This window comes from Trachurus trachurus (assembly GCF_905171665.1).
Source record: "Trachurus trachurus genome assembly, chromosome: 5".
NCBI lineage: Eukaryota > Metazoa > Chordata > Actinopteri > Carangiformes > Carangidae > Trachurus > Trachurus trachurus.
In genome coordinates, this window is record NC_139896.1 from 10,031,360 (window position 1) to 10,055,756 (window position 24,397).

The 24,397-nt window shown below is 41.0% G+C and overlaps 3 protein-coding genes across 4 annotated transcripts; 2 read left to right on the top strand and 1 right to left on the bottom strand.

The window, feature by feature from the left end:
* The first annotated feature begins 59 nt into the window (after nucleotides 1-59).
* On the top strand, nucleotides 60-12,883 carry ube2r2 (ubiquitin-conjugating enzyme E2R 2). Its single transcript, XM_083972272.1, has 7 exons — nucleotides 60-755; nucleotides 1,231-1,420; nucleotides 4,002-4,088; nucleotides 4,203-4,300; nucleotides 5,501-5,635; nucleotides 6,320-7,114; nucleotides 8,102-12,883. The coding sequence occupies exons 2-6, from the start codon at nucleotides 1,244-1,246 to the stop codon at nucleotides 6,603-6,605; spliced, it is 783 nt and encodes a 260-aa protein (XP_083828398.1). The 5' UTR covers nucleotides 60-755; nucleotides 1,231-1,243; the 3' UTR covers nucleotides 6,606-7,114; nucleotides 8,102-12,883.
* A 1,567-nt stretch (nucleotides 12,884-14,450) lies between these two features.
* nudt2 (nudix (nucleoside diphosphate linked moiety X)-type motif 2) lies at nucleotides 14,451-16,716 on the bottom strand. The gene is made up of 3 exons (XM_083971494.1): nucleotides 16,641-16,716; nucleotides 15,376-15,506; nucleotides 14,451-15,245 (listed from the first exon to the last, which is right to left on the bottom strand). Exons 2-3 carry the CDS (start codon nucleotides 15,500-15,502, stop codon nucleotides 14,923-14,925), a joined length of 450 nt encoding a protein of 149 aa, XP_083827620.1. The 5' UTR covers nucleotides 15,503-15,506; nucleotides 16,641-16,716; the 3' UTR covers nucleotides 14,451-14,922.
* A 1,422-nt stretch (nucleotides 16,717-18,138) lies between these two features.
* rfesd (Rieske (Fe-S) domain containing) lies at nucleotides 18,139-20,758 on the top strand. Of its 2 annotated transcripts, XM_083971059.1 has the most exons (4): nucleotides 18,139-18,189; nucleotides 19,219-19,381; nucleotides 19,753-19,787; nucleotides 20,148-20,758. In XM_083971059.1, exons 2-4 carry the CDS (start codon nucleotides 19,225-19,227, stop codon nucleotides 20,460-20,462), a joined length of 507 nt encoding a protein of 168 aa, XP_083827185.1. In that variant the 5' UTR covers nucleotides 18,139-18,189; nucleotides 19,219-19,224; the 3' UTR covers nucleotides 20,463-20,758. The 2 variants fall into 2 exon arrangements, with proteins under 2 accessions (XP_083827185.1, XP_083827184.1); XM_083971058.1 differs by lacking the exon at nucleotides 18,139-18,189 and having other exon boundaries at nucleotides 19,157-19,381.
* The last annotated feature ends 3,639 nt before the right edge of the window (nucleotides 20,759-24,397 follow it).

A 24,397-nucleotide genomic window follows, 5' to 3' on the forward strand; every position in this document is an offset into this window, starting at 1 on the left:
TCGAGTGCGCGCACGTCACGTCAGACCCGTGCGTGCTCTACGTTCCGCAGACACGCGCAATGATAGCCGGAAGCATCGATGGGAGAAAATAAAAATCGATTAAATCCACTGTAATTCGCGAGTGTAAAACCTCTCACTTTACTGTTCTTTTCGCGACCGTGGGCTTTGAATTTATCGGGCTCCCGCACTGCCACCGTGCCGGAGGGGGACGGCAGAGAGCAGAGAGGGAGGGGGGGGAAGGAAGCTGCTCCATTTGAACCAAGTTGTTGCTCGGTAGGGGTTTAGCTGACGTGTGGAGAAGTTGAGACAGCCAGAGAGCAGATAAACAAACACAAACAAGCAGCAGGGATCAGCTGAGCGCCTGTCCGAACCGAACCACCAGCAGCAACAGCAGCAGCAGCAGCAGCAGCAGCAAAAGCAGCAACACGGAGAGACTGTGCCAGGGAGAGAGCGGGGGGTTTTCCTCTGTTGAACCCAAGAATGATCCACAGGAGACCGTGACTTTACACTGATACTAGCTCCATGTCAACTGTCAACACTGGCACACAAAGAATTTCGGAAGCACAACACGAGGACCAGCCATAAGGCTTTTTTTTTTTTTTTTTTTTTTTTTTAATAGCAGAAAACAACCCACAGCTCCTGTCACTGTCTTTGTCAGGACTTAGCTAGGCTAACATGGACAGCCAATGAGTTTCCCCTTCAGTGTCCAGCAGCTGTAACGAAACCAACACACATTACAGTGCAAGGAGACAGAGGTAAACACTTTTCATTAACTTTGCTTTTTTTTCTTCTCCCCCCTCCACTATAAAAGGGCCTGCGTTACTTAAAAAAGCACTGACCTGAGCTAGCTTTGGAAAGGCCACATATCCTGTTTGTGTTTGAATTCTCCTATCTGTTTCGTTGAGTTTACCAGCAGCAGCAGCAGGGCTGTTATCTGTTCACGTTTAGCTGTTTCTCTTCTTGTCCTTGCGGTTTTTTTTGTTTTTTTTGTTATTGTTTTTTTGCTGCTAGACAGGCTAATGCCAATACAAACAGAGCTAACAGATGGGAGGCGTTTGCTGCACACTCAGCTGTTGGGGGGAAATTGAAAACACATGGAATTTAAAGTAGAATCTTGACACTAACATTAAGATTTTTTTATTTTATTTTTTTTTCTATCTCCTCTCTGCACCTACCTCACCTATACCACCTACCTACCTCATCACTAATCTGTGGCCACTGGTGTGTCAGAAGTGGGATTAACATGGCCCATCAGGCGACCCCTAGTTCCCAGAAGGCCCTGATGATGGAGCTGAAGTCTCTGCAGGACCAGCCGGTGGAGGGCTTTCGCATCACTCTGGTGGAGGAGTCTGACCTCTACAACTGGGAAGTGGCCATCTTCGGACCCCCAAACACCCTGTATGAGGGAGGCTACTTTAAGGTGGGACACAGCGCTTTGTAATACCAGATTATGAAAAGCAGAGCTCCATGTTTAGACAATGAAGCGTGTCCATGAAGCTGATTAAAAGTATAAACAGTAGTTCATGTGTGTTACTGGGTAAGTTTTGTTTTACCCCTCAAAGTAGCTCATAATGTTTATGAAACTCAGTTATGGGTCACATCATTGATAATGTGTGAGTTACTTATTACCTATAATGATAATGGTAATCTTATTACTAAGGACAATGGTGTCAGTGGTGTTGCACTTGATTAGATTATTTTGAGAGGTGCTTGTTTATTTTTTTCTCCCATTTAGAGACATGAGGCAGGCAGAATATTAAACACACTTATGAACAAATTGAAGTTCAATGTCACATCTGTACTATCAGACCTCAATGCTATAACATAAACATATATAACTCCTGTATGACAGCATCAAAAAACCTTGTTGTAACCTTCAGTGTGGTAGGATTTGTGGATTTGTGTCAGAATTGTTGTATTGGATTGCATTCAATTGATTTCAGATGGTCTTAGATTAGCACTCTGCAGCCATTTCTTTCTCTCTCTTTATTATTTTTTTATTTTAAATCTTTCTCCCCTGTCCCTCCATTCTCCTTGTCCAGCCTTCTCCCCCCCCTCACTGTATGATGGTTGTGCTTCAGACGGCTATTTTTAGCTATGAGACCGATATAAATGGCACCTCAGCACAGAGAAAGAGTAAGAGAGAAGGGCATGATGAGACTCATCTTCCTTTCTTTCATGTTACTTATTCAGTGAATTATCTGGAGTATGCGGTACAGTGAGTGCCCGCATTCAAGTCGGGGCAATGCAGATGCAGCTGCAGCTGTCCGGGAATGCCAAAATAACACGGAGCAGGTGTTCCCATCTACTCATGTAGTTGGCCACTGTTTGATCACTTCATGTTCAGCCTTTTGGCCTTAACAGAGACATCCTTGTGATATCTTTTATCACACCAGGCCAAATCAATTCCATTTATAAAGCCTTGGATCACAAGTTTGTTTCAGAGGGTTTTTTACACTCTGTGCAACATATTATATTACACCATCTATCCTTAGACCCCGAGGTCAGACAAGGAAAACCTTCACACATAAAATTAAACCGCAACAGGAAAAAAAAACCCGGCAGAGACATCAGAGCAACTAAAAAGGATCCAAGTTTGAATACAGTTACTTAATATACACTACATGTCATCAGTGAGAAGTCTGTAATATATAATATAATATATTTATTTAATGGGAAATTTAGAGTTTCCCTTTGTGCCTTTAAATTCAAGGCCTCATTCCGCTGACACTAACTAACCCATGCCTTTCTTGCTTTGAGACAAATGGTGCTTGCTCCTAAACCGCTGTGACACCGATTTTTATTACAGACATATTTCTAAAGCTGACTTGTCAAGTCTGGTGTGCTACAGCAAGAAAGGACTTGGCTGTTACACGTTGGCTCAGGTGTAACTGTAAGATACATTTGTTGAAATATAATTTGTAGGCTATATATTAATATTGGTAAAACAATATATATATATATATATATATATATATATATATATATATATATATATATATATATATATATATATATATATTAAATTGTGTGACTATGTTACTTGGTTTCTCCTGTTGACCTGCATGACTCCTGTAGTGCAGTAGGTCAATAACACACCACGTATAGTCAAGCATATGGGAGTGTGTGGTGTGCTAACTGATAGATATTGGACATCGGTTCGTGCCAGTGTTTCACGACATCTGTGTTTTTAATGTCCCAAGGCTGCAGCCGTGCACGGAGTAATGATAGCCCTATCTCAGTGGCAGCACAGTTCAGTGAGAGCTGTGAGGGGTTGGGGTGGGGGTGGGGGTGGGGGTGGGTTACACACACCCAAGCCTACAAGCCTTTCACCTAGATAATTGTGCAACGCTTTTGGCAAGAAAAACAAAAACATAAGCACCTAGCGTTATGCCAGGTAAAGCTGTCTGGCTTTCTTTTCTGTGTGATTGCCGGCTTTGCACAGAGTATGACATATTTCTCTGTGGTGAACTATATCACATTAAAGGGTACAGGAAGCCACTGTGGTGAAATGTTTTGTAATTAATCAACCAGGAAGGCTGCAGCAGTCAGTCAAGAGAGGTTTTTATTTTATATTATATCACATTGACTTTCTCTAGTCTGGACATTTCAAATCTATCTTTTCCTGGGTTCAGTGTTAAACAGCTGTTCTCCACCTTTCTGGTTTCTGAGGCTTATAATGATGGTGATAATAATTAGTTGCATCTCAATAAGCACTTGCAAAATATTTCAACTCTTTGATGCTATTTCACTTCTTCTTTTTGGGCAACAGGAAGGAAGACTGTATTTTATTGTGGTGGAGAAAGCATACATTGCACAGTTTACGAACATGTTTTTTTGGTTTATTTTGAGAGATTAAATGTATTTTTCACGTTCACATCTCACTGTGCTGCACCAGTGATACCGCCAAAGCATCAACTCACTTCTCTCCAGAGTCTCGGGCCTGAAGGACTCACTGTAAAGACACGTCAAAAACTGTCAACCTCTGTTTGCTCTCCCAGGCTCACATCAAGTTTCCAGTTGACTACCCGTACTCCCCACCAACCTTCCGCTTCCTCACCAAGATGTGGCACCCCAACATTTATGAGGTAAAACTTTGCTGCATTTGATTTCACACACATTTTGTTCATGGCTATTACCACAACAATTTGGCTTTTAGATAGATAATAAAATTGATCCACTCCACTTTGTTCTCTCTCCAGAATGGAGATGTGTGCATCTCCATCCTGCACCCTCCTGTTGATGACCCTCAGAGCGGGGAGCTGCCCTCTGAAAGGTGGAATCCCACCCAGAACGTCAGGTAACTTCCCACAAAATCTGCATTCACTGGAGTCTGTTCTACAACACGGAAACACTATATCTAGATTGACTTCTCATACTTCCTCATTGTGAAAAGAGGAATCCCGCACACTGCATAACTTTTGCATGAATATTTTTAATTATAGCAATGTTTCGGTCTAAGGACGCCGCGTGTTTGTCTAAAGTCCTTAGACCGAAATGTTGCTATAATTAAAAGTATTTTTGCAAGTTGCGCAGTGTGCGGGATTCCTCTTTTCACAAATAAGTCCGGATCAGCTGATCCTAGTCCGACACACCTGTAAAAAACAGATGTGCAAAGACGCCCCTTTACGTTTTCATTGTGAATCTACAGAATATACTTTTACACGTTTCTAGTGTTTCATCTTCAATTTTGATATCCATAAGAAGTTAAATATATGCTACTTTACATCTCCTGTCTTTCTGGTGAGCCAATCAAAAGAGACTTCCCGAGCTTCTCTTCTGATTGGCTGACTGTGTACTGAATGATCTAACATAAACATAAAGCAGATTTTGGGAGGTACTGACTGCTAATTTTAAGTTTCTGAATACAGGTTGTGTGCGTTTCTCTGTGCACTGAGCACTTTGATACTTTAACAGTATTAATATGGCACCAAGACTTGCTTTATATCAGATGGGATATGGAAATCTCACTTTATACAAAATGGGATCTTTAATTTAATAAGTGTGCTCAGCAATAGAGTACTGTACCTCTGATTAAATTGGAATAGAAAATAGAATATGGGATAAGAAAGGTGAGGTCGAGGACTTGCCATGCTCGTCTACAGATGGAAGACATTTTGAAATATGAAAAACACGAGCAGCGGAGCGTAATTCTCAAATCCTGCAAATTAAGAACGGTGTCAATTAACAGTTAGTTTTTAACAGTCCTTTGTTCTGTGCGACCTCTAAAGATTAAGGCGCTGCTGCTGCAGGGTAGCGTTCAGATATCCTTTTAAATTTAGCAATTCAGCAACATACATTGTCTTCAGGAGTAAAGCCAAAGTGCTGAGTCTGTATTTGAAAGCCTGAGCAGATTGGCTCTTATCTGTATCTGTATCATGTAACTGAGATTACTATGGTTTCAAAAAGACTGAAGAGCTTTTCTTTCATACAACGACCAGGATCTGATATTGCAGTGTCCTTATTTTCTGTTTTGTCTGTGGCTCCGTGTGGTGATCAGGACGATCCTGCTTAGTGTGATCTCACTGCTCAATGAGCCCAACACGTTCTCTCCAGCCAATGTGGATGCCTCCGTTATGTTTCGCAAATGGAGGGACAGCAAAGGCAAGGACAAGGAGTACGCAGAGATTATCAGGTAATTAACACTATCCATGTAAAGACTAATTGTCCACTGTGCTTACATTAAAGGGATAGTTCACCCAAAATTCAAATTGCACTCATTATCTACTCACCCTCATGTCGACTAAGGGCTGGGAAAAGTTTCAGAGTTATCTGTGTCTTCTCTGAGTTACAGGGGGTCTCGACATGGCAGTGCATGTCCATATAACGGTTGCAAATGGATACCACTTTTCTTCGTAACAAAAAGACACACCAAAAAACATCCGAATACCTCCACGCTGCTCGTATGTAATGTCCGTCTTGTATTGAAGCCCCGAAATGCGAAATTGTTCAGAAAAAAATTAAATAAGTCTATATTTCAAGCTTGTTTGTAGTGGAAGCTCCTCTTCCTGGTCCGTCCAAATCTCGCGCGATTTGCGCCAGCGTCAGTAATCGCACTGACGCCGGCGGGTGTGTCTTTGGTGTGTCTTTTTGTTACGAAGACAGTTGGTATCCATTTGCAACCGTTATATGGACATGCACTGCTACGCCGAGACCCCCTGTAACTCAGAGAAGCCACGGAGGACTCTGAAACTTCTCCCAGCCCTTAGTCGACATGAGGGTGAGTAGATAATGAGTGCAATTTTAATTTGAAACTATCCCTTTAAATAACTACAGCCCGGAATATGTTAAACATCAATCCTGACTTTGAATTTGACAGGAAGCAGGTGATGTCCACAGCGGCGGAGGCTGAGCGCGACGGCGTCAAAGTGCCGACCACTCTGGCGGAGTACTGCGTCCAGACCAGGGTTCCCTCCCAGGACAGCAGTTCAGACCTCCTCTACGACGACCTATACGACGACGACATGGAGGAGGAGGACGAAGAGGAGGACGAGAGCGAGATGGAGTCCGTAGGCGAGGCCGGGGGGCTCAGCGCCGTGGAGGACGGCGGGACGTCCACCAGACGATACGACAACCAGGACGACTCTGGCAACGAAGACTCGTGATGATCTGGATTATGACTCCGCCCTGCCAACTCCCCACCAACCCTCCTTCCTTTATGTGTGTTACGTTACAATTTTGTGTGTGTGTTTGTGTGTTTGTATGTGTGTATGTGTATGTTTGCACATACAGTGGGGGTCAAAAGTCTACTGCCAAAAAACTTTTCATCATTTATTAAACCAACGCCAGTTATTGGCTCTCAAACGCTCGTACAGTACTCACATTTTCAGCAAAAGTTTGTCGGTACTTTTTTCACTGAACGTTCGATTTGGTGTTTTTTCCACCGTTTGCCTTAATTACAGCTTGCACTCTGTCCACTGTCCAGCATGAAATGTTTTTTGCAGAGTTTGAAATTACTCCCAGCACCGTTAACGAGAACGCTGAGAGAGTTTCTGATGTTCTAATTCACGTTTTTTTTAAACGTTCCCAACGAGGAGGCCGAGGATCCATCTTCTGCCACGCTGCTTTAAACCCGACATGATGGCCTCGCCTCTGCAGAGTAGAGCAGTATTAGGCCCAATCCCATTTCACCCCTTGGCCCTACCACTTACCCCTACCCCTCCGTTTTGCGCGTTCACGTGTAGGGGTAGGGGTGTCCCAATCCCCGTCAGGACAGAGGGGTAGGGGGAAGTGGTAGGGCTACATAGCCCTCCAAACGGAGATTTTTCAGAGGCACACTCCAAACGGAGGGGTATGAAAAGTTTCCCAGAATGCATCTTGCGGCAGCCGGCAGCGGTGGCTGTAAAACGAAAAGCTGTTTTATTTCTCACTGTAGCGCGGTTATTATCAAGTTTTAATATTTTTTCTTGCGAGAAAGTAACTGTTTAGGTCCCAAGTGTGCGGTTAGTTTACCCAAATGACGGCGGGTTAGAAGTTTGCTCCGACGATTTTTCGGAGAAATGAAGCTCCAGGAGGAGCGGCTCCTCACAGAGGCAGCAGCCGGTCTGCAGCGCTGCTCCGCCGGCCAAATTACGTCCTCGTCCCGGTCCCGCCGGGAGAGAAGGCGGTCGTTAATTAACTTATCCGCGGGTTTTTAGAGGTTTACCACCGGCATGTTAAATTCTTTTCAGCATTTAAATGTTGGTCTCATTGATGAAATCTGACAATTGTGTCAGTAACATTAGTTTATTTGGATGAAAAGTGAAGCTTCATGTGTGTATCAGACAGAGGAGCAGGCAGCACTGCCTCTGGGCTCTGTGTACATAAATCACCACATTTACATCAGCAAATAAATGTTTTACAATGAACTGATCAGCCTGCATTATGTTTTATCTTATTTTATTAAGTTATATGGTACACGGCTATTTGCAAAAGCTCGCCGCATCAGCTTACGTAAAAGCCAGTGAGACTACGTGATGACGTATGTGATTGTTGAAGGGGTGTCCCAATTCGGAGGGGTTGACTTTCTACCCCTACCCCTTGTAGCTCCGTTTCAAGGGGCGAGGGGCAAGGGGTAGGGGAAGGGGTAGGGGTAAAAAAGAGAAATGGGATTGGGCCTTAGTCTGTGGTCAGTGAGTGATGATTAATCATGTGCAAGTTACAGACTCCAGAAGAGGCAAAATATCCTCATACCTGAATCTTTAACTCCTCGCATACTGTACTGTAATGTATTTTTTCTTGTGTCTCAACAATGAAATTGCAGTATTATTCAGTCCATGCGAAACCATTTGACTTGTTTTGCCTTTTAAAAAATGGTTTGGCGACTGCTGCAGTGACAATTTGTCTTTTAACTATAGTTTTGGTCGACCAGAATAGGACTTTCTCTGTTGTGTTGTGTTATGTTGTGCTTCTCCGTCTCTTTTTACCATGGTGCCATCTCAAGGTCTGTTCCCTGCTTCCATAAAAATGACTTAAAGTTTGTTCAAAAAAAAAAAAAAAAAAATCTTCCCAGCCTTTCTTATGTTAAGCATTAGCAGTAGTAACAATTTACAGACCACAATACAACATAGTGTAGGAGCATACACGTGTTAATATCTGAGTTAAACTGCACACACGATGTGGCAATAATTTTTAGAAAATCTTGCCGTAATTAATAATGAACATTACCTGCAGATGAAACTCCGGTTCTGAATATAACGTATTCTGTATTTGAATACCATCCAGAAAGTAAACAACTTGTCTGTGTTTGATAAATGATGAAAACAAACTGTTGTTGTGGTGGTTGGTCTCTTGAACCTCACTGTAGCTGGACCAGCTCTTCCGCTGCCAGCCCCATGTCGGATTGTATGGTTTTGTGTTATTTGGCTCTTTCCACTGTGTCTTCTTCACTTGTTGCTGTTTTTTTGTTTTTTCTGTTTGTTTGTTTGTGGTTGTTTTTTCAATTTTCTTTTCTTGTTTAGTCGGTTTACATTCAGTCCTCCCTGACTTGTCCCTTGTATTCTCTGGGATGTCTCAGACAGTCTGGCTAATGGACTCGTTGCTGTTTGGCTCATTAACCAGATGATGCACTGGCCAGCTTGTCTCGTCACTGTCCATCAGTGTGTCCCGTGGCAGAATATCTCTGTCCCTCTCACGCCTGTCTGTTTGACTTTGATGCAATCAACTTAAACTTGGAAACACAGGCTCTTGCCGTGACTCCACCTTCTTGGACTCACCTTCAGTAGTGTCCATCACAACTTGCTCCCTCACAGTTACTTCAAATCAGCATCATTTGTTTTTGGGGGGTGAACAAGGTTAAGACCTTTTCTCACGTCGCCTCCCGACACCTCTCTCTGCCTCTTAAACCTCAGGGCCTCAATAGACTTTCACTGAGAGGAAAAAAAAACAGTCAAAGAGAAACTTAATACACAAACTGCTCCTCACCACGACCTCTTCTTTCTTATTTTCTGCATCACTGGGTGTTATTAGAGGGCAGAGAGTAAACGGAAAGTCTCCAATTCCACCGCCAGCGTGTTTACACGTGATTGAGTGTTGCTGTTGGTCCTGATTAGGGTCCTTTAAGTTGTTTTATTCTTGGTAGGCTCTAGACAGATTTTTTTTTTTTTAAAGAAATCAAAAAACACCTGTAGGGACTTTGTCCTCAAGGCATTGCTCACATTTTGTTGCAATAGATGTGAAAATGTTACGTTTTTGCGCTGTGACTCCAACTTCTGCTTCAATGCAACCTAGTGAAAATTGGACGTTGTTACCGTGCTTACACCACATCCAGAGTCTGTTGATCAACAGGGACAAAATCAACATGCAGCTTAGCTACACAATTGCATTTGAATGAATATGACACTGATTGCCTGTTATCTGTGTGTATGTGTGTGTGTTTGCGTGTGTGTGTGTATATATATCTACATTTACGATTCATCTTTTGACTGCGACGTCAGGGTTTTCTCGTTCCTGTCTCTGTGGAACTGGTGCAGAGGTCTGTCACACAAGTGGGTTTGCCCATATGACCTTTTGAACTTTGTCCAGTTAAGAAAACACATTCGGTGCGTTTGCGCTGTGGTTTAGTGCTGTGTTTGGGAGGCCTGAACAAGCTGAGGATATGGCTGGTTTAAAACAAGCACCCTCTGAGTATTAAACTTCTGAACGCACTGAACAGCATACTGTGACTAATAGTACCTGCACGGTATTGAGCGAACCACCCATTTGAGCGGCGTGTTAACAGTCGTGGGTGTAAATCTGTTGCCCTGTTCAACACAATGGAGCACTGGGACAAACCTTTTGATTCACATGGCTGGATTTTATGCCAAGGAAACCAAGTACAGCCCCACAACCTCTCATTTTAAAGACTATGGAGCATTGGATGCATGTAGTGGATTTGACGCTGTTTGAATAAACTCTTTAAGAGATTTCCTTTTGGATTTTAATGTGAAGCCAAAGGAGTGAAACATTTTCTCCCGGCCATGTGCTTTTGCCGGCTTGGATTCTCTTGGGGACGGGGGACAGGAAACTCACTCCTGAACCAAATCTTAAATGGATATTTGATATCAAGGCACAGCAGGAAGTGGATTCATGCCAGAGATTCTGAACTTTTATCGATGTGGTCACCATTTTTCACCCATTCCTCACCATATAGAGAGGTAGAATAATCGTCAGTAACAGAAAGCACCAATCTCATGTGTACCTGCTAAAGGAATGGTTTGACATTTTTGGGAAATACGCTCATTTACTTTCAGATGGTCAGTTAGATGAGAAGACCAATATCACTCTTAATGTTTATCTGAGTATGAAGTTAACCGGGAGCTGGTTAGCGTAGCACAACACAAAGACATAACAAGCTGCTTAGCGTGGCTTCCAGAAGAAAAAAAGTTCAACCATTGATTAGAAAGTTTACCACATACTGTATGTCTAAGCTCTAGAAAATGCTAATTAAACAATTCATTATTATACAGGGGTTTTGTGCTGAGCTGTTTCTGGGCTGCGAGTGGTAACTTCCTGGTGTCTCCACAGTTAATCTGAACTGCTTAGAGCCAAAAAATGAAATAATACAGTACTTAAGTCACCATTAGACAACATTAATCAGATGTGAAATGTTAATTAGTGAGGTTTAGAGATGATGGTAATGGTATAGGCTGATTTTGGTACGAGTGGATAAAGACAAGCTCCCCTTTTTCCTGTATTAGTGCTAAATTAAGCTAACCGGCTGTAGTTTTACATTCAACAGAAAAACGAAGTAGTAGACTATCAATCTTCTTATCTAACCCTTATTCAGAAAGTGATTGTGCATATTTTTCTGGACTTCTGAACTGTTCTACAATTCAGTATTTAAATATGAAGCTAAAGTCAGTAGCAAGTTATCTTATCTTATCACAGGAACTGGAACAGGGAAATGGCTAAAGGCAATAAAATCCACATGAATGAGATGTGTAACATAGAAATGACATGATTTATGTTGTTACGTTATGAGCGTCTGTGTTAGGCTAATTCTTGACTTGGTTTCTGAAATCTGCCTTTTCGCAGTCTGGCTAGATTTACCCTCAGTTTCCTGTCTTTGTGCTAATCTAAGATCAACTCATTTAGATTAATACAACAACCCGCAGTTTCATATTCAACAGACATACGTGAGACTGGTATCAGCCTTTTCACGTTAACTCAGCAAAACAATGAAGCGTATCTCCCAAAAATGTTGAATTGTTGCTTTAAAGCCAAGTTTTTGCCTGCTATTGCAAATTAAAAAACCTGAATCCGCATTATCGTTTTTGTTAGTGTAAAGTATAAGCGTAGTGTAGCCATGATGATAGCAATTTGATGATTGGTTTAGAGCTCTTCAATATTAGAAATCCTTCACTTTTTTTACTAAAAGGTATGCCTTGTTTTTACAATGAGTGCCGGCAGAGAAAATCTGAGGAGGCCTTTTGAGGGAAGAGAGCCACCAACTATTATTATCTCTGAGGGATGAGGAAAATTCCCAAAATTCAACCTAAGAATCGACTCGCTTCAAAGGACTGTAGTCTAAGATGTAGAGGTGTTATTTCATACACATTGTTGTTACATACAAAAGACTGAATGAAATCATTTAGTTCATTTAATCTGTGTGTGTGAGCATGTGTGTGCACAAGTGTGTATTATTTGAAGTGTGGATCAACACTGTGAGGTCCTCCTGAGGCCTTCACATACCGTAGTCACACATTTTAATGGACTGAAGTGTCCACAATGCTCCCACAACGTGTCCACACACCTATTGATGTTAATGCTGTCCTTGTTGGTTTCTTCTTTGATTTTTATTTCATTTGTTTCTCCCCTTCAACATTATGTGTTTGTGAGGATGCAAATGTCACTCATAAAGTTTCTATTGTTTAAAAAAAAAAAAAGAAGAAAAAAGAAAAAAAAAAAACAATGTTGGGTTTGTTTGCAATATGGCTTTGACATCTGTTGCTAAGTCCACGTGTCATGAAAAGCAGACAACACAGCAAGATGGCTTTTGGAGTAAAACTGATATGCAAAAGGAGGCGTACAGTTATTGTGGTTAAGTTGGAAAATCATTCAAAATAAAACAGTATGTCATTGAAACCTGATGAAAGGTTTTCACCTCATTTCGGTGTAACCCTAACCAATACTGGTTATTTTATTGGTTTCCACTGGTCACTACTACTACTACGTATATAAATATTATATATAAAGAATTGTTTGTGTTTTATTGTGAATGTTAACTTATAGTTTACTTCACCATAATGAAGTATCAAGTCTATAAGCCTCCAGTGGAATTCAATTTGTCCTGCACTTATATTAATTTAAAAAATGTAAAGCAGTTTGGGTTTCTAAACATAATGTCCGTGTTACTTGAGGAAATCCAAAGAGTGTGAACCATTTTTAAATAAGACATTGTCACATGTTTAGAATATGAAATAGCAAGAAAGCAGGTTTTGTCATAGTTTTTGGTAAAACAACCCTTTAAAATGCTCTAAAGTAAATTTGACTTGACTAAAATTCATTGTGACAGTTAATTAATGTATAGGGATGCTGTTAGATATCCTATGCTTCATAATAACATCACACAAAGCTACCAAGTTGTTCATCAAATGTGTAAATGTGTGAATATAACTGATCATTTCAGTTGAGAACAGTTCATTGTCCTCTATCACTGAAAGAGGAACTTTTATGTTCTCCCAGGCATGAAATTAATTACTGGTTCAATGATGCCCTGCTGAGTCTTAAAGCAATATTCCATCTTTTGCTGCATGTAGAACCATTTCACTTTATACTGTCTGTTATCTCATGAAAGTCAATTGATACATGGTCACTGTGGGAAATTTCACTGACCTCCACTTACTGTGTTTCCTCGTGTCCTCAAAATAGCTTGAAAAAGAAATGGCAGTTAATTGATGTGAGCACTTCCATTATGCCTCACGAGTTGAAAGAGCACATTCGTTTCTTTAATTATGCTGATTTCATCCCTTCAGCGAAGGCCGTTAATGTAATGCAGCAGAGTGAAGGAAGGATGGAGGAGAACATGCACCTGTATAAAGTACAATATAGCAGCACTAGCCCAGACCACCAGGGTCAAGGTTTTATGTCCCATTTACAGTTCACCATTCACCACATAAAAGAACCTCTGTGGACAAAATCTGTGTGCCACGTCCAACAGTTTAGGTTTGTATTGTTAACATAAAATATAACTCAAAGCGTTGCAAGTTTTGACTGATAAAAAAAATTACATAATGCATATTTTTTCATTATTATTATCATTATGCCCAGATTGTCAGCAGTCCGTGCCACTGCTCAATCACCTCATCTCAAAATGAGAACTAGTCGCCAGTACCTCAAATGACCCAATTCCTTCTCTCTGTTCCCTATTCTCTCTGTGTTTCCTATTGTTGTCGGTTGTTTTTCACTGCAGACAATAATAGCTGACGATGAACCAGTTTGCAAATGGTTTCATCAAAAGGTGCTACCGACGTGATATAAAGTTTAGGATATCACGCCAAACAAAATGCGGCTACCTTGATATTGATTGTTTGTGATGAGTTTAGTCAACTAGAATCATAAAAATCCTGATAATAACGTGTCTTTGATTTTTATAAATATCCATCACTGGTTTCTGCTCTCTAGGGGAACTTATGTACAGCAGTTGTAAAATGTGCATCTCTTTTTTTATTTTGAAACTGAGAACTGGAAGAAAACCATGAAAGCTGTCGCTGAACTCAAGGGTCATTTAAGGTGTCCTGCTACAGCCTGCAGCGTAGAGCCTGTGGTAGTAAATAGACACCATTGTGTGGGGAAAAATATGTTGTTTCTGTCCCCACCCTGTGGTGGCATCGACAGTTTGCAATTTATTTTTTTATGCAGTTGCCTTTTCAGTCGGGTTAATACGACCATTAAAGCCCAATAATGGATACTTGCATCTATTCTGTTTATGAGTGTAAGATCCCCCCTGCATCTATGTCCCTTGGGAATATTATGGTATAAGCAACAAAAAGTAAAACCTTTTTTTTATTATTATTATTATTTTGGATAAATCTGATTCACACTACAGACATAGATAAAACAGTATTACCACATATATAACGTATTCTCCTTTGTTTGTTTTACAGTGGGACTAAGAGGGTGCCTCCTTTCTTTAGTTACAGCTCTATGTTCCAAGTGTATATTTCAGATCATTACACTGAAAGCAGCGAGACACAGATACTCATCTTTTTGTGCAGTGACTGAGATAGAATCAGAAATCCGGTTTTCAGCTTTTGATTAATTTCCTGCCTGCTCACCTTTGTTTTGAGAGAAGAAAATCAACTGTGTCTCCATATATGACTGCACAGTCGAGACAAAGATCTTAAACAGAGAAGGCAGATTATTAAAGGCAGTACTTTCACACTTGTCAAAAATAATGCCAGATTATTCCCCATCTTGACTCATCCCCCCTCCCTCTGTTCAGTCTAAATCTCATCCATCACATCACTGTTTGTCCTGCTGAGCCTGTAAGTGTCTTTGTGCTGCTCTCAGTGTGTCCTGCAGGTCTTTGTACTGGGCCAGGGTGCAGGCCTCCTCCAGCCGGGCCCAGCGATAATCCTGGTGCTCGTCGGACAGAGTCACTGCCGTCCCCGGGTCTCTGAGCTCGGCCAACCAGTACAGCACCTCCTTGGGTCTCCCTCGCACCTCGTAGCGCAGCTCGTGCACGAAGTTGTCCATCACCTGCAGCTGCTCTGCTCCCAACCCCGCCTCCTCCTTGGTCTCTCTCAGGGCCGTGGTGAGGTCGTCTTCACCTGGATCCACATGGCCTGATGGTGGAAAGGTAAAATGCAACGGACACAAATGTTATATATTGCTATGCACTATGTGAAAAGAATCTAGCACAGAAGTTTATGTCATTAATTACATGAGAAATGTAGTTTTTGAACTTGTAAACACCTTTGGGTGGAGTCCAGTGGTGTTCCCCATAAGAGGTCTGCAGGAGGAGGTACTCGATGTTGTCTGGTGGGGGACTGCAGCTGGCCAGACGTCGAAACACTATAAAGCCACAAGCTCTCAGCGCCATCTCCCTGTTTGATGATTTGAAATTGAATGTTTTTAACTGCTGAAATTCAGAGAAATTCACCCACAAGACTGAAGGCTTCCTGCAACATTTGGGGAAAACATTTAAGAATAATGTTAATTTAAGTATGTATGTTGTTCATGTGACATGTTCATGCACAGTCGGTAGTTTGATTTTCATAATTATTGACCAGTGCTGCTGGTCAAGATTTTCCTAAAAGTAGACACACAGTTACCATACGGGGTAATAATACCAGCTCTTTTTCATGCAGCCTCCCCAATTCAGATCCTGCATAGGCTACTGGCCATACTGGGTTTAGCTTTAGTCTGAGTAAATCATCAATTCATTCATTCAACCTTTTTCTCTAACTCAGGAAAATGATTGGAAATCTGGGGGTAAAGTGTGATTTAATTAAAGATTCAAAGTGCCCTATCAGGGCTCCAGACTAACTTATTTTGCTAGGAGCACAGTAGCTCCAAACTTAAAATTGTAGGAGCACAAGCAGAAATTTTAGGGGCCGACAACATAAATCGACTTGCAAAGCAAATATTCACACTTCCTTTTCATTCATGATCTCCACACACACACTTCACTTCACGCTTGTCACCTGTAATGACAGATCAGACTCTTTGAGTCGCCCCCTCCATGTTTCACCATTGTTAACAATAAAACAGAAAATGTCCTGGTTGCACATATGTGCAAGTAGATGAAAAATTTACTTAGGGGCAAATTGCCCCCATTTAGGGTCAGTCTGGAGCCCTGCCTATGAAAAAAAAAAGAAGAAGAAGTGAAGAAATAACGAATCGGACATTGAGCCACAAATAAAGCAAAAGTTTTACAACACATGAAGGTCACTATTAAACCACCAATTGTTTATTATTATTATTATATTCTTAAATATAACGTGGTGGTTTCATTCGCACAATAAATCGGTTCCTAATAAATAATTTCCTGGTTAGCCTCAGCTCGGAGCTCCGATCATCAGAGACTGAAGCTGCAGCTGCTCTTTAAGTTACAGTTTCTATCGTCACTGCGGATGTTTCCACACAACATTTCTCACTGTTTCACTCTCCGAGCACAAACTCTGTCAGTCGGACCGACAATTTTAAGCCTCTGATCCCCAGAAATGTCAGTAACTTACGGTCTGTTCACCGTGACAGTGTTTGACTGGTCTCTGGTTGTTTCACACCGGCTGATTATCTTCGAGGGGCCTTGAGCGGTGCACTGAGAAATGGGTCCGTCCGCGCTCCTCCTCTCTGGAGACAAATGGTTCCGCTCTGTAAAACTGCAGCAGTGGTATGAGAATTACTAACTGAGGAGCAATTTACAGCTTTGTTTGTTAATTTATGTATTATATATGCACGTTTTGAGTTTAGTTTAATTAGTACGTTTGTTTTTGTTGTTGTTAATCATTAGTTCCTTGTGGTAGGCTAGCTACAGCAAAGTGAGCTTGGTAAGTCCAGATGTGCAGCTGTGAACCACATGATCCTGTGTAATGCCTGCTGCAATATTATACTATAACTATTATTAGTGTTATTACATTTCAATATGCTTCTATATATATCTTCCTCTCTCTTCCTCTCCAACCCCACCAGTTGAAGCAGAAGGCCGTCCACCCTGAGTCTGGTTCTCCTTAACGGGTTTCTGCCTCTTATAAGGAAGTTTTTCACAGGCCACTGTTGCCATGTTTGCTTGCTCTTGGTGGAAACTGTTGGGTCTCTGTAGTGTAAACATTATTATGAAGAGAACGCATAGCTCTGTTTGGACAACGGATTCTTTTGCCTGTGTAAACCACATCACAGTGCATCAATTGCTTTTTGATTTATTGAAGTTTGTTTGAAGACAAATAGCCACTACAACTAATGAAAGATATGCTAAAAGCAAGTTAAACTATACTCTTTATTCAGAGATCTTGATCAGGCTTTTCTCGGCCTCTCTCTTTGTTTGCTGTTGATCTGAGTTTGATATAGTCTGAAGTTAATGTAGCAAGTCAATTTTCAACACTACTCTTATGTTGTGTTGATGGAGTATTGATATTATTATGGATTGTTATTATTATTGTAAGTCCATAAGGTGTTGGCTATGTTTGTCTGTAATCTTTTATTATTTTTCAGATGAATTGTTTGAATTGATTAGTACGACTGCACTGCAAATCAATGTGGTCAGGTACAGAGTGCAACATCTCTCAAATACCTCTTAAAAGTGGTAGAGTAAAGAAGCAGAAAATGGAAATACCCAAGTGAAGTACCACAAAACTGTGCAGCTTAGGCGCCATGCTTGACTGACTGCACTCAATAACCCCTTTTACTTGGATGCAACTGCAGATAATGATGATGATGGAATAGAAGTCATGATAATTTACAGACACAAAACGGGTGACTGATGAGACTAAATGCTCTAATAAATGAAAATATGAATAGATTTGAAATAATAACATTTACATAAAGAGATTTATTGTGATGTAAAACTCTCCAAAGAACAAGTTAAACAAATGGTTTTATGTAAAAGTATTTTATTACAATGAAATGACTGTTTTTGCCTGTGGGAGTCAGATAAGAAACGTACCCGGTGTAAAGACAGCTTGTGTCTGGAGATAATAGAGATCGGGCCCCATGCACTTCCCACACAACCCTGAGCTGTCAGTTCAGTTCTTCAGCTTTACAGGAGAGACACCGCTGCTCAGTTTGAAGGTAAAGTCCAAAATACGGGAGGGGTGGGAAATGTGTTTAGTTACTTTCAAGAAAAACATAAAAAAATATGTAGGGAGAGTGACAGACTGATGGGCAAATCGAGAGGAAGCATAAACATAACATACTTTTGAAGGAATTATACAAATGTAACCTATAATCCCTGAGGGCTCACTTGAGGAAAATGTATTGCTCTTGCATAAATAATTATTTTGCTGCTCTGTTGCTCCTTGCTTCATATAAATGTAGCTGTCTTTGGTTTAGCCAGAGGCTTCGGGGCATGTGACTTTTGCTGCTGCTTCTACTACTGTGCTTACTCAGCCTGCACTGAGGAGCTCATTATTCCACTCTGCTATACATGAATCACACTTGAGGTCAGGTTACCCAGCATCCTGATAGTTTTTGTCATATATTGTCACCAGGATTTCACATGATGAACGATCCAGAAGCGTGGTTTTTATTAGATTTATATGACTGACTTTCATGGCGGTCGTGTGCTGCAGTCACTGAGCAGTTGGCATATGCTGTGGTATTTTACATTTAGGGAAGACACACACTTCAACAATTATTTTTAGATAGTCCACCATTAAACAGTTAATGGACCAAGCTTCCTTTAGTATTTGACCGTTTTCTTTAATTTTATTTTTATCACTGTTCTTATATTAATTTACAGGATGAGGCTGATATCAGGGATTAATGTTGCAGGTCTGAGTGTGTTTGAAGTAGAGCTAATCAGTGCCAAGACATGTCATTGCTTGGATTCTTGAAGCTGGATGCTCTGGAGGTGTTGTGGACTTAATTTAAGATGACAACTGTGATGGGAGGTGCCAACACAATAATCCCTGTGACAAATCCAAAAGCCACACTTTTTGCATGTAGTTAAGTTTTCAGTGGGAGTTCTCATTTTTGCCGCACAGAAGACACTGATATCAATAACCAGGCAGTCTTGGGGTTTATGCTTAATGGAAAAATAAGTTTGCTTCATGGTGTTAAATGCTAAATTGTGATGTTTCCTGGTTGCCTTGTGAACAGTGTGCCATGGGGGAGAAGGAGCAGTCTGCAGGGGGGCTGCATTTTGTGGGTAAAAGGGATGAACTGGTTAAAGCGAAACGCTCCTGCAGGACAGTGGAGGATCGAGATATACTTGTCATCTACCACGAGGGAGGCTTTTTTGCCATGGACGCCTACTGTTATCGTAAGTAGCCTACAGTTCCTCTAATCTTAAAATCAAAACTGCCGCTTTTTTTATTATAGCAGATTAAAAATGTGTGACCTGAACATACATGATAAGTACATAACTGCCAATTAAAATGTATCCAACAACATGTATTTTCCTCAGTATTGAAAGCATTGTTGGCAAATCTTCAGTGAACCACTTCAAACAATAATTTGCCGTGAATAGAAGTCCTGTCATGGTACATTTAACACTGGGCTGGCTTAAATTGTTATCCGTAGGACATTTTAGCACATATCACCCTGAAAGTATGTCCAGTCAGCCAAAATGTTAGTGTGCTGTAAACTGTTTGCTTATTCTACAATACACTGATCCTCTGTTTTCTCCAACAGATTCTGCGGGAATGCTGCAGAACGGAGACATTGAGGTGAGGTGTACAGTACATTTGACTTAAGAGATTAAAGGTTGCTTTTTCTTTTCTTTTCTTTTTTTGTCTAACCCCGAGGCAGGAAGCCAAAATGACATTTAAGTTAAAACACCACACTGTACTTTCTGTTGTTGTTGTTGCTCCATTGCAGCATTCACAGGATAGTTCACCTGCATTAAAATACGTAAAGGTATAGCTGCTGTGTTATCAGGCCTGCAGGAATACTGTAATTAAGACATCAAACCTGCAAAGCATTAATACAGTCTTGTTAAGATAATATTAAAATGCCAACGGGTCCAAGTGTCCTCCACTTATCATTGTTTACCTGTGTTCTTTCAACACATACACACACACATACAGGAAATTGATGGCAAGATGTGCATAGTTTGTCCGAAGCACAAGTACAAGATCTCTCTGGCCGAAGGGGAGGGCATTTACAAGGGCACCAACCCCAAGGAAAAGCCGCCTGTGCCCAGATGGTACTCCAAGGGTTTGAAGCAGCGGACGCACACAGTCACCGAGACCAACGGAGAAGTCTACGTGAAGCTCTCCGAGGACAAGGGCTATATGGACTCAGACTACTACCAGGGAGAACAGGGCAAGATAGAGAGGGCCAAGGTTGAGGCATCCGAGGCAGCTGAGGCAGCTAAGAAAAAGAAGAAGCAAAAGTCTTGATAGTGGATGCACATGGCATCCCCCTAAGTCTCCTTTTAGTCTCCCCTGACCCACCTCCAAATGACTGCATGATGACTGCATGATGACTGTATGGAGAGGGTGTCAGATATTTAATGACTTAGTGCTCCACTTCAAGTAATCAGTTCGGCTTGCATGACCTCAAAATAGGTCTCGTTTTTAATGAGTTTGAGAGTGTTTTGAATTTTAAATGCTTTACTTGTGGCTTGTTTAACTGGAAACACACATGAAATGTTCTTCTTAAAACGTCGGGTCACATTATATTTCCATGTCATGTGGACTTTTCTTTCTCAAAACCATCACATTAATAAAGTTTTTGTTATGACTTTTGATTTCCGATTCTCTGTTCTCAAATTAGACACTGATGCATGAACACACCAGCGTAAGTGCTTTTCAATACTCCTTGTTTATTATGCATGCACTGAATAGATCAATAAGATGAAAGGGTTTATACAGATCAATAATGCCCTAAAGTGGAGCATTAATGTGAAGTATAATTATAGTACCACAATAGTGGCTGCTTCTTATTACCATTACCTCAGACAACATGGATATCTGGTTGCATATAGCCATCTGACATTTGGGATTTGTGTTGTGACGTGTTTTCGGTCGACTGGAAAGAATTCCCCCAGCACCTGAAAAAAAAAAAAAAAAAGAAAATCCTAAAAAGAGCCTTGCTGAGGACACAACTCAAATCCCTGGGGTTGTTAAAAGGTGTGTGGACAGCAGCTTCAGACAGGTACTGTGCTTTGCTGGAGGGCTCTACAGTCCAGTCAGTGTGCTGCACATTAGGCAGCCTACAGAAATTCAAGGTTTTGTTGTGAACATTAATCAAAACAGGTTATTCTCTGTAAAAGGAAGAGTGGGAAAAATAAGTATTTGATCCCCTGCTGATTTTCTCCCACAAAGAAATGGACGCTCTGTAGTTTTTATGGTACATTTATTTCAACAGAGCGAGACAGAATATCAACAAAAGCTCCAGAAATAATATCAAGGTTATAAATTAATTTGAATTTTCCTTTGGAGATTAATAAAGTAATTCATATTCGTATTCATAATTTCCATTTGATCAAGTGTAAAAGCAAAAATCAGCATGGGATGAAATATTTTTTCATGACTTGAAGCTGGAGTCAGTATAGCATTAGCTGAGCATACAGGAGTAATTGGCTCCCTTCAGAGGAAGCTAGTTCATTCATTAATTCATTCTTAAGCTGGGGACACACCATGATGTTTTTTTTACCCGATTTTACCCACGATTCACAGTCAGTCAGCACTAGTTGGGGACAGTCAGCATGGCAAGTTGGCGCAGAAATCTGTTAGTGTGTGATGGGGTACAGACTTAAATCAGCAGGTGTGTAAGGCAAACAGACCCCGCCCTGCTTTAGTCGTAGCAGTTCAAACATGTGTGACTCTGGACGCAGTCGGGGAGTGTGTCCATAGCTTTAGACTGAGTCAGGCCAGATGTTGATGTAACCCAGGTTAAGCTGCCTGCTGGCTCCAGCTTCATATTGGACAGAAATGAGATGAGACTGGTATTGATCCTCCCATCTAACTCTCAGTGAGAAACAAATAAGTGTATTTCCCAAAGTGTCTATATAATAAACTATTCCTTCCATATACACATTCTGGAGACAGGACTTTATCTCATTTCGCTGGGCTATGACTTTTGCTGTGGCCCGCTGTGATGCTTTAAGTGGTTCTCAAAAGATTTAGCACTGCTCAGACCTCAGAAATGGGACGTGCAAGAAATAGGCTGAAAGAAATGATGATCAAAATTCATCAAGCAGTGACTGAGATACAGCGACTTTTAGTTTTCTCGTCAGTGTGGGTTAAGCTCCAAAAAAAAAGAAACACTGCCTCCTATAATTCCCATAATGCATCTTGATAAAACATTGTCTTTAAAACTCCCCACTCTCAGTGGATAACAGGCTTCCTGTTAAAAATTTAAAGTCTTCAGCCCAGTGCAACAATCAGGGTGATTTTCTTTCCTCAGACATTAGAGGAGCTCCCTCCAGAGCCACGGGAAACAATGAACCATATTTTTTCTTTTATTCGCAGACGGAGCAGAACTATTCATGATGAGTGAACGGATACTCATTTGAACAAATCACACCAGAGTTGCCTTTTAAGAATGGCAAGATTCAGTTCAGCTATACACAAATAACCTATGCCGAGCAAATTTGTCATACAAGTTACATGCAACTGAAAGGTATTTATTTATAATGTGGCTTCTGGTGGAAAATCTGAATCTTGAATTATTGCTTTTCTATAGTTTGCAATGTAAAAGACTTGGTTTATATCATTTCTTCACCATTTGATGTTAAAGGTCAAGCCAGCCTGTCACATTCACATTATTTCTCTGTTTCTGTACCCACAGTGCAGGCTAAAACAGTGACATGGCACCAGAGCTTAAAATGCCATGGGTTGAGCACACACGGGGGCTCTGGTGAACGATGCTCCTGTGTGCATGAATGACGTTGGTCTCTGGCCTACAGCAAACTCACAACACCCTCTTAGGGCTTCGGCCTATGTGACGCTTTGAATACAATCAAGACATGCACAGAGGGCCCCTGGGTTACAGGCAAGGAGGAGGCTGAGTTACAACACATTAAATATTAAAATATGATTATGTAGTCAAATTGAGAATCTTGATACAAGGCAGAAACCATTACGTGCAGGTGGTCATTTGCAGGAGGTCAAGTCGAGGGCTGTTTGTCAAGACAAGGAGCAGGCTGTCTGGGGAAACTGCTCATGTCTTATTCCTGTGTTTAGCACTGCATGAAAGCAGCATGGATTTACAGTGTTGCACTTGCAGGACATTCAGATCCAGGCATAAACACTCTCTTGGCTTTATGGTTATGCATTATTCATTGCGGTTGTGAATGACACAAGAGCCTTTAAGGCTCCCCATGCAGAAATGTAATATATGACCTATACGTGGCCACAGTAATGTTGCTACATATATCACCTATATTATTATCACATATAAACATCCTCTGGGTTTATGAAGTTTATAGAATATATAAAACATCAAGAGTAAAATTTGTTCATCTAGCCTATTGAATATCATTTATATTATTGCAAATACATATATATTTGCAACAGCAAACATATAAACCCTACATGCTCAAATACTGTATGTTTTTCTCTTTAATATACACATTAATGTTCATGTATATATTTACATTTTGGAAATCGGTTTCAGACTTTTGAATGTAGGCTACTGATTATAATGTTAACACATTGCTGATAACGCCCAGTCTGTAAATAGGTCCACATATTTTAATGGTAGACAAATAGGCTATATGTCAATATATGAAATAGCTGCAATTCTGCAATAGGTGTAATCTATCGTTTGATATATACAGTACAGTATGAATGCAATATATATATTGGATGTGAGTCTGACAGTTTTTCCTCAGAAAACCCAGGAAACCTTTGTAGTTTGTCCAAGAGGAAACAAATATTGTATATTTCTCTGCTGTGCCATGTTATACCTCTCCCTGGGGCAGAAAAAATACCACTTGTGTCTGTTCATGTGTCGGAATTTAGAGTAGAAGTTAATGACACGAGCTCTGTGTGTTGGGCTCAGCTCAGAACAAAGCTCTTTTATTCTTTGACCGAGGAAAACCAGCAGCAGCTCCGCTCAGCGACGTGTTGAAGTGTGTTTGACTGGTGTGTGTGGACCGGACCTGTTCTGCTGCTGCTCGGTCCTGGTCTGGTCGGGCTGTTTGCATGCATTGGCACGCGCGTCTTATTGGCTCTGCTGTGTGTGTCTGTGTGTATGCTCGTCCGCGTGCGTGTTGCTGAGTCAGGCGAGACCTCTCTCTCTCTCTCTCTCTCTCTCTCTCTCTCTCTCTCTCTCTCTCTCTCTCTCTCTCTCTCTGTCCAGTTGTTCTTTGCTACTGAGACTTTGT

Coding starts and splice junctions, on each gene's coding strand:
- nudt2 (XM_083971494.1), bottom strand. CDS start 15,502: ATGGCGCTGAGAGCTTGTGGCTTTATAGTGTTTCGACGTCTGGCCAGC. Junction 15,246..15,375: donor CCACTGGACTCCACCCAAAG/GTGTTTACAAGT, acceptor TTCCACCATCAG/GCCATGTGGATCCAGGTGAA.
- ube2r2 (XM_083972272.1), top strand. CDS start 1,244: ATGGCCCATCAGGCGACCCCTAGTTCCCAGAAGGCCCTGATGATGGAG. Junction 4,301..5,500: donor AATCCCACCCAGAACGTCAG/GTAACTTCCCAC, acceptor TGTGGTGATCAG/GACGATCCTGCTTAGTGTGA. Junction 5,636..6,319: donor GAGTACGCAGAGATTATCAG/GTAATTAACACT, acceptor TGAATTTGACAG/GAAGCAGGTGATGTCCACAG.
- rfesd (XM_083971058.1), top strand. CDS start 19,180: ATGCTAAATTGTGATGTTTCCTGGTTGCCTTGTGAACAGTGTGCCATG. Junction 19,382..19,752: donor CATGGACGCCTACTGTTATC/GTAAGTAGCCTA, acceptor TTTCTCCAACAG/ATTCTGCGGGAATGCTGCAG. Junction 19,788..20,147: donor TGCAGAACGGAGACATTGAG/GTGAGGTGTACA, acceptor ACACACATACAG/GAAATTGATGGCAAGATGTG.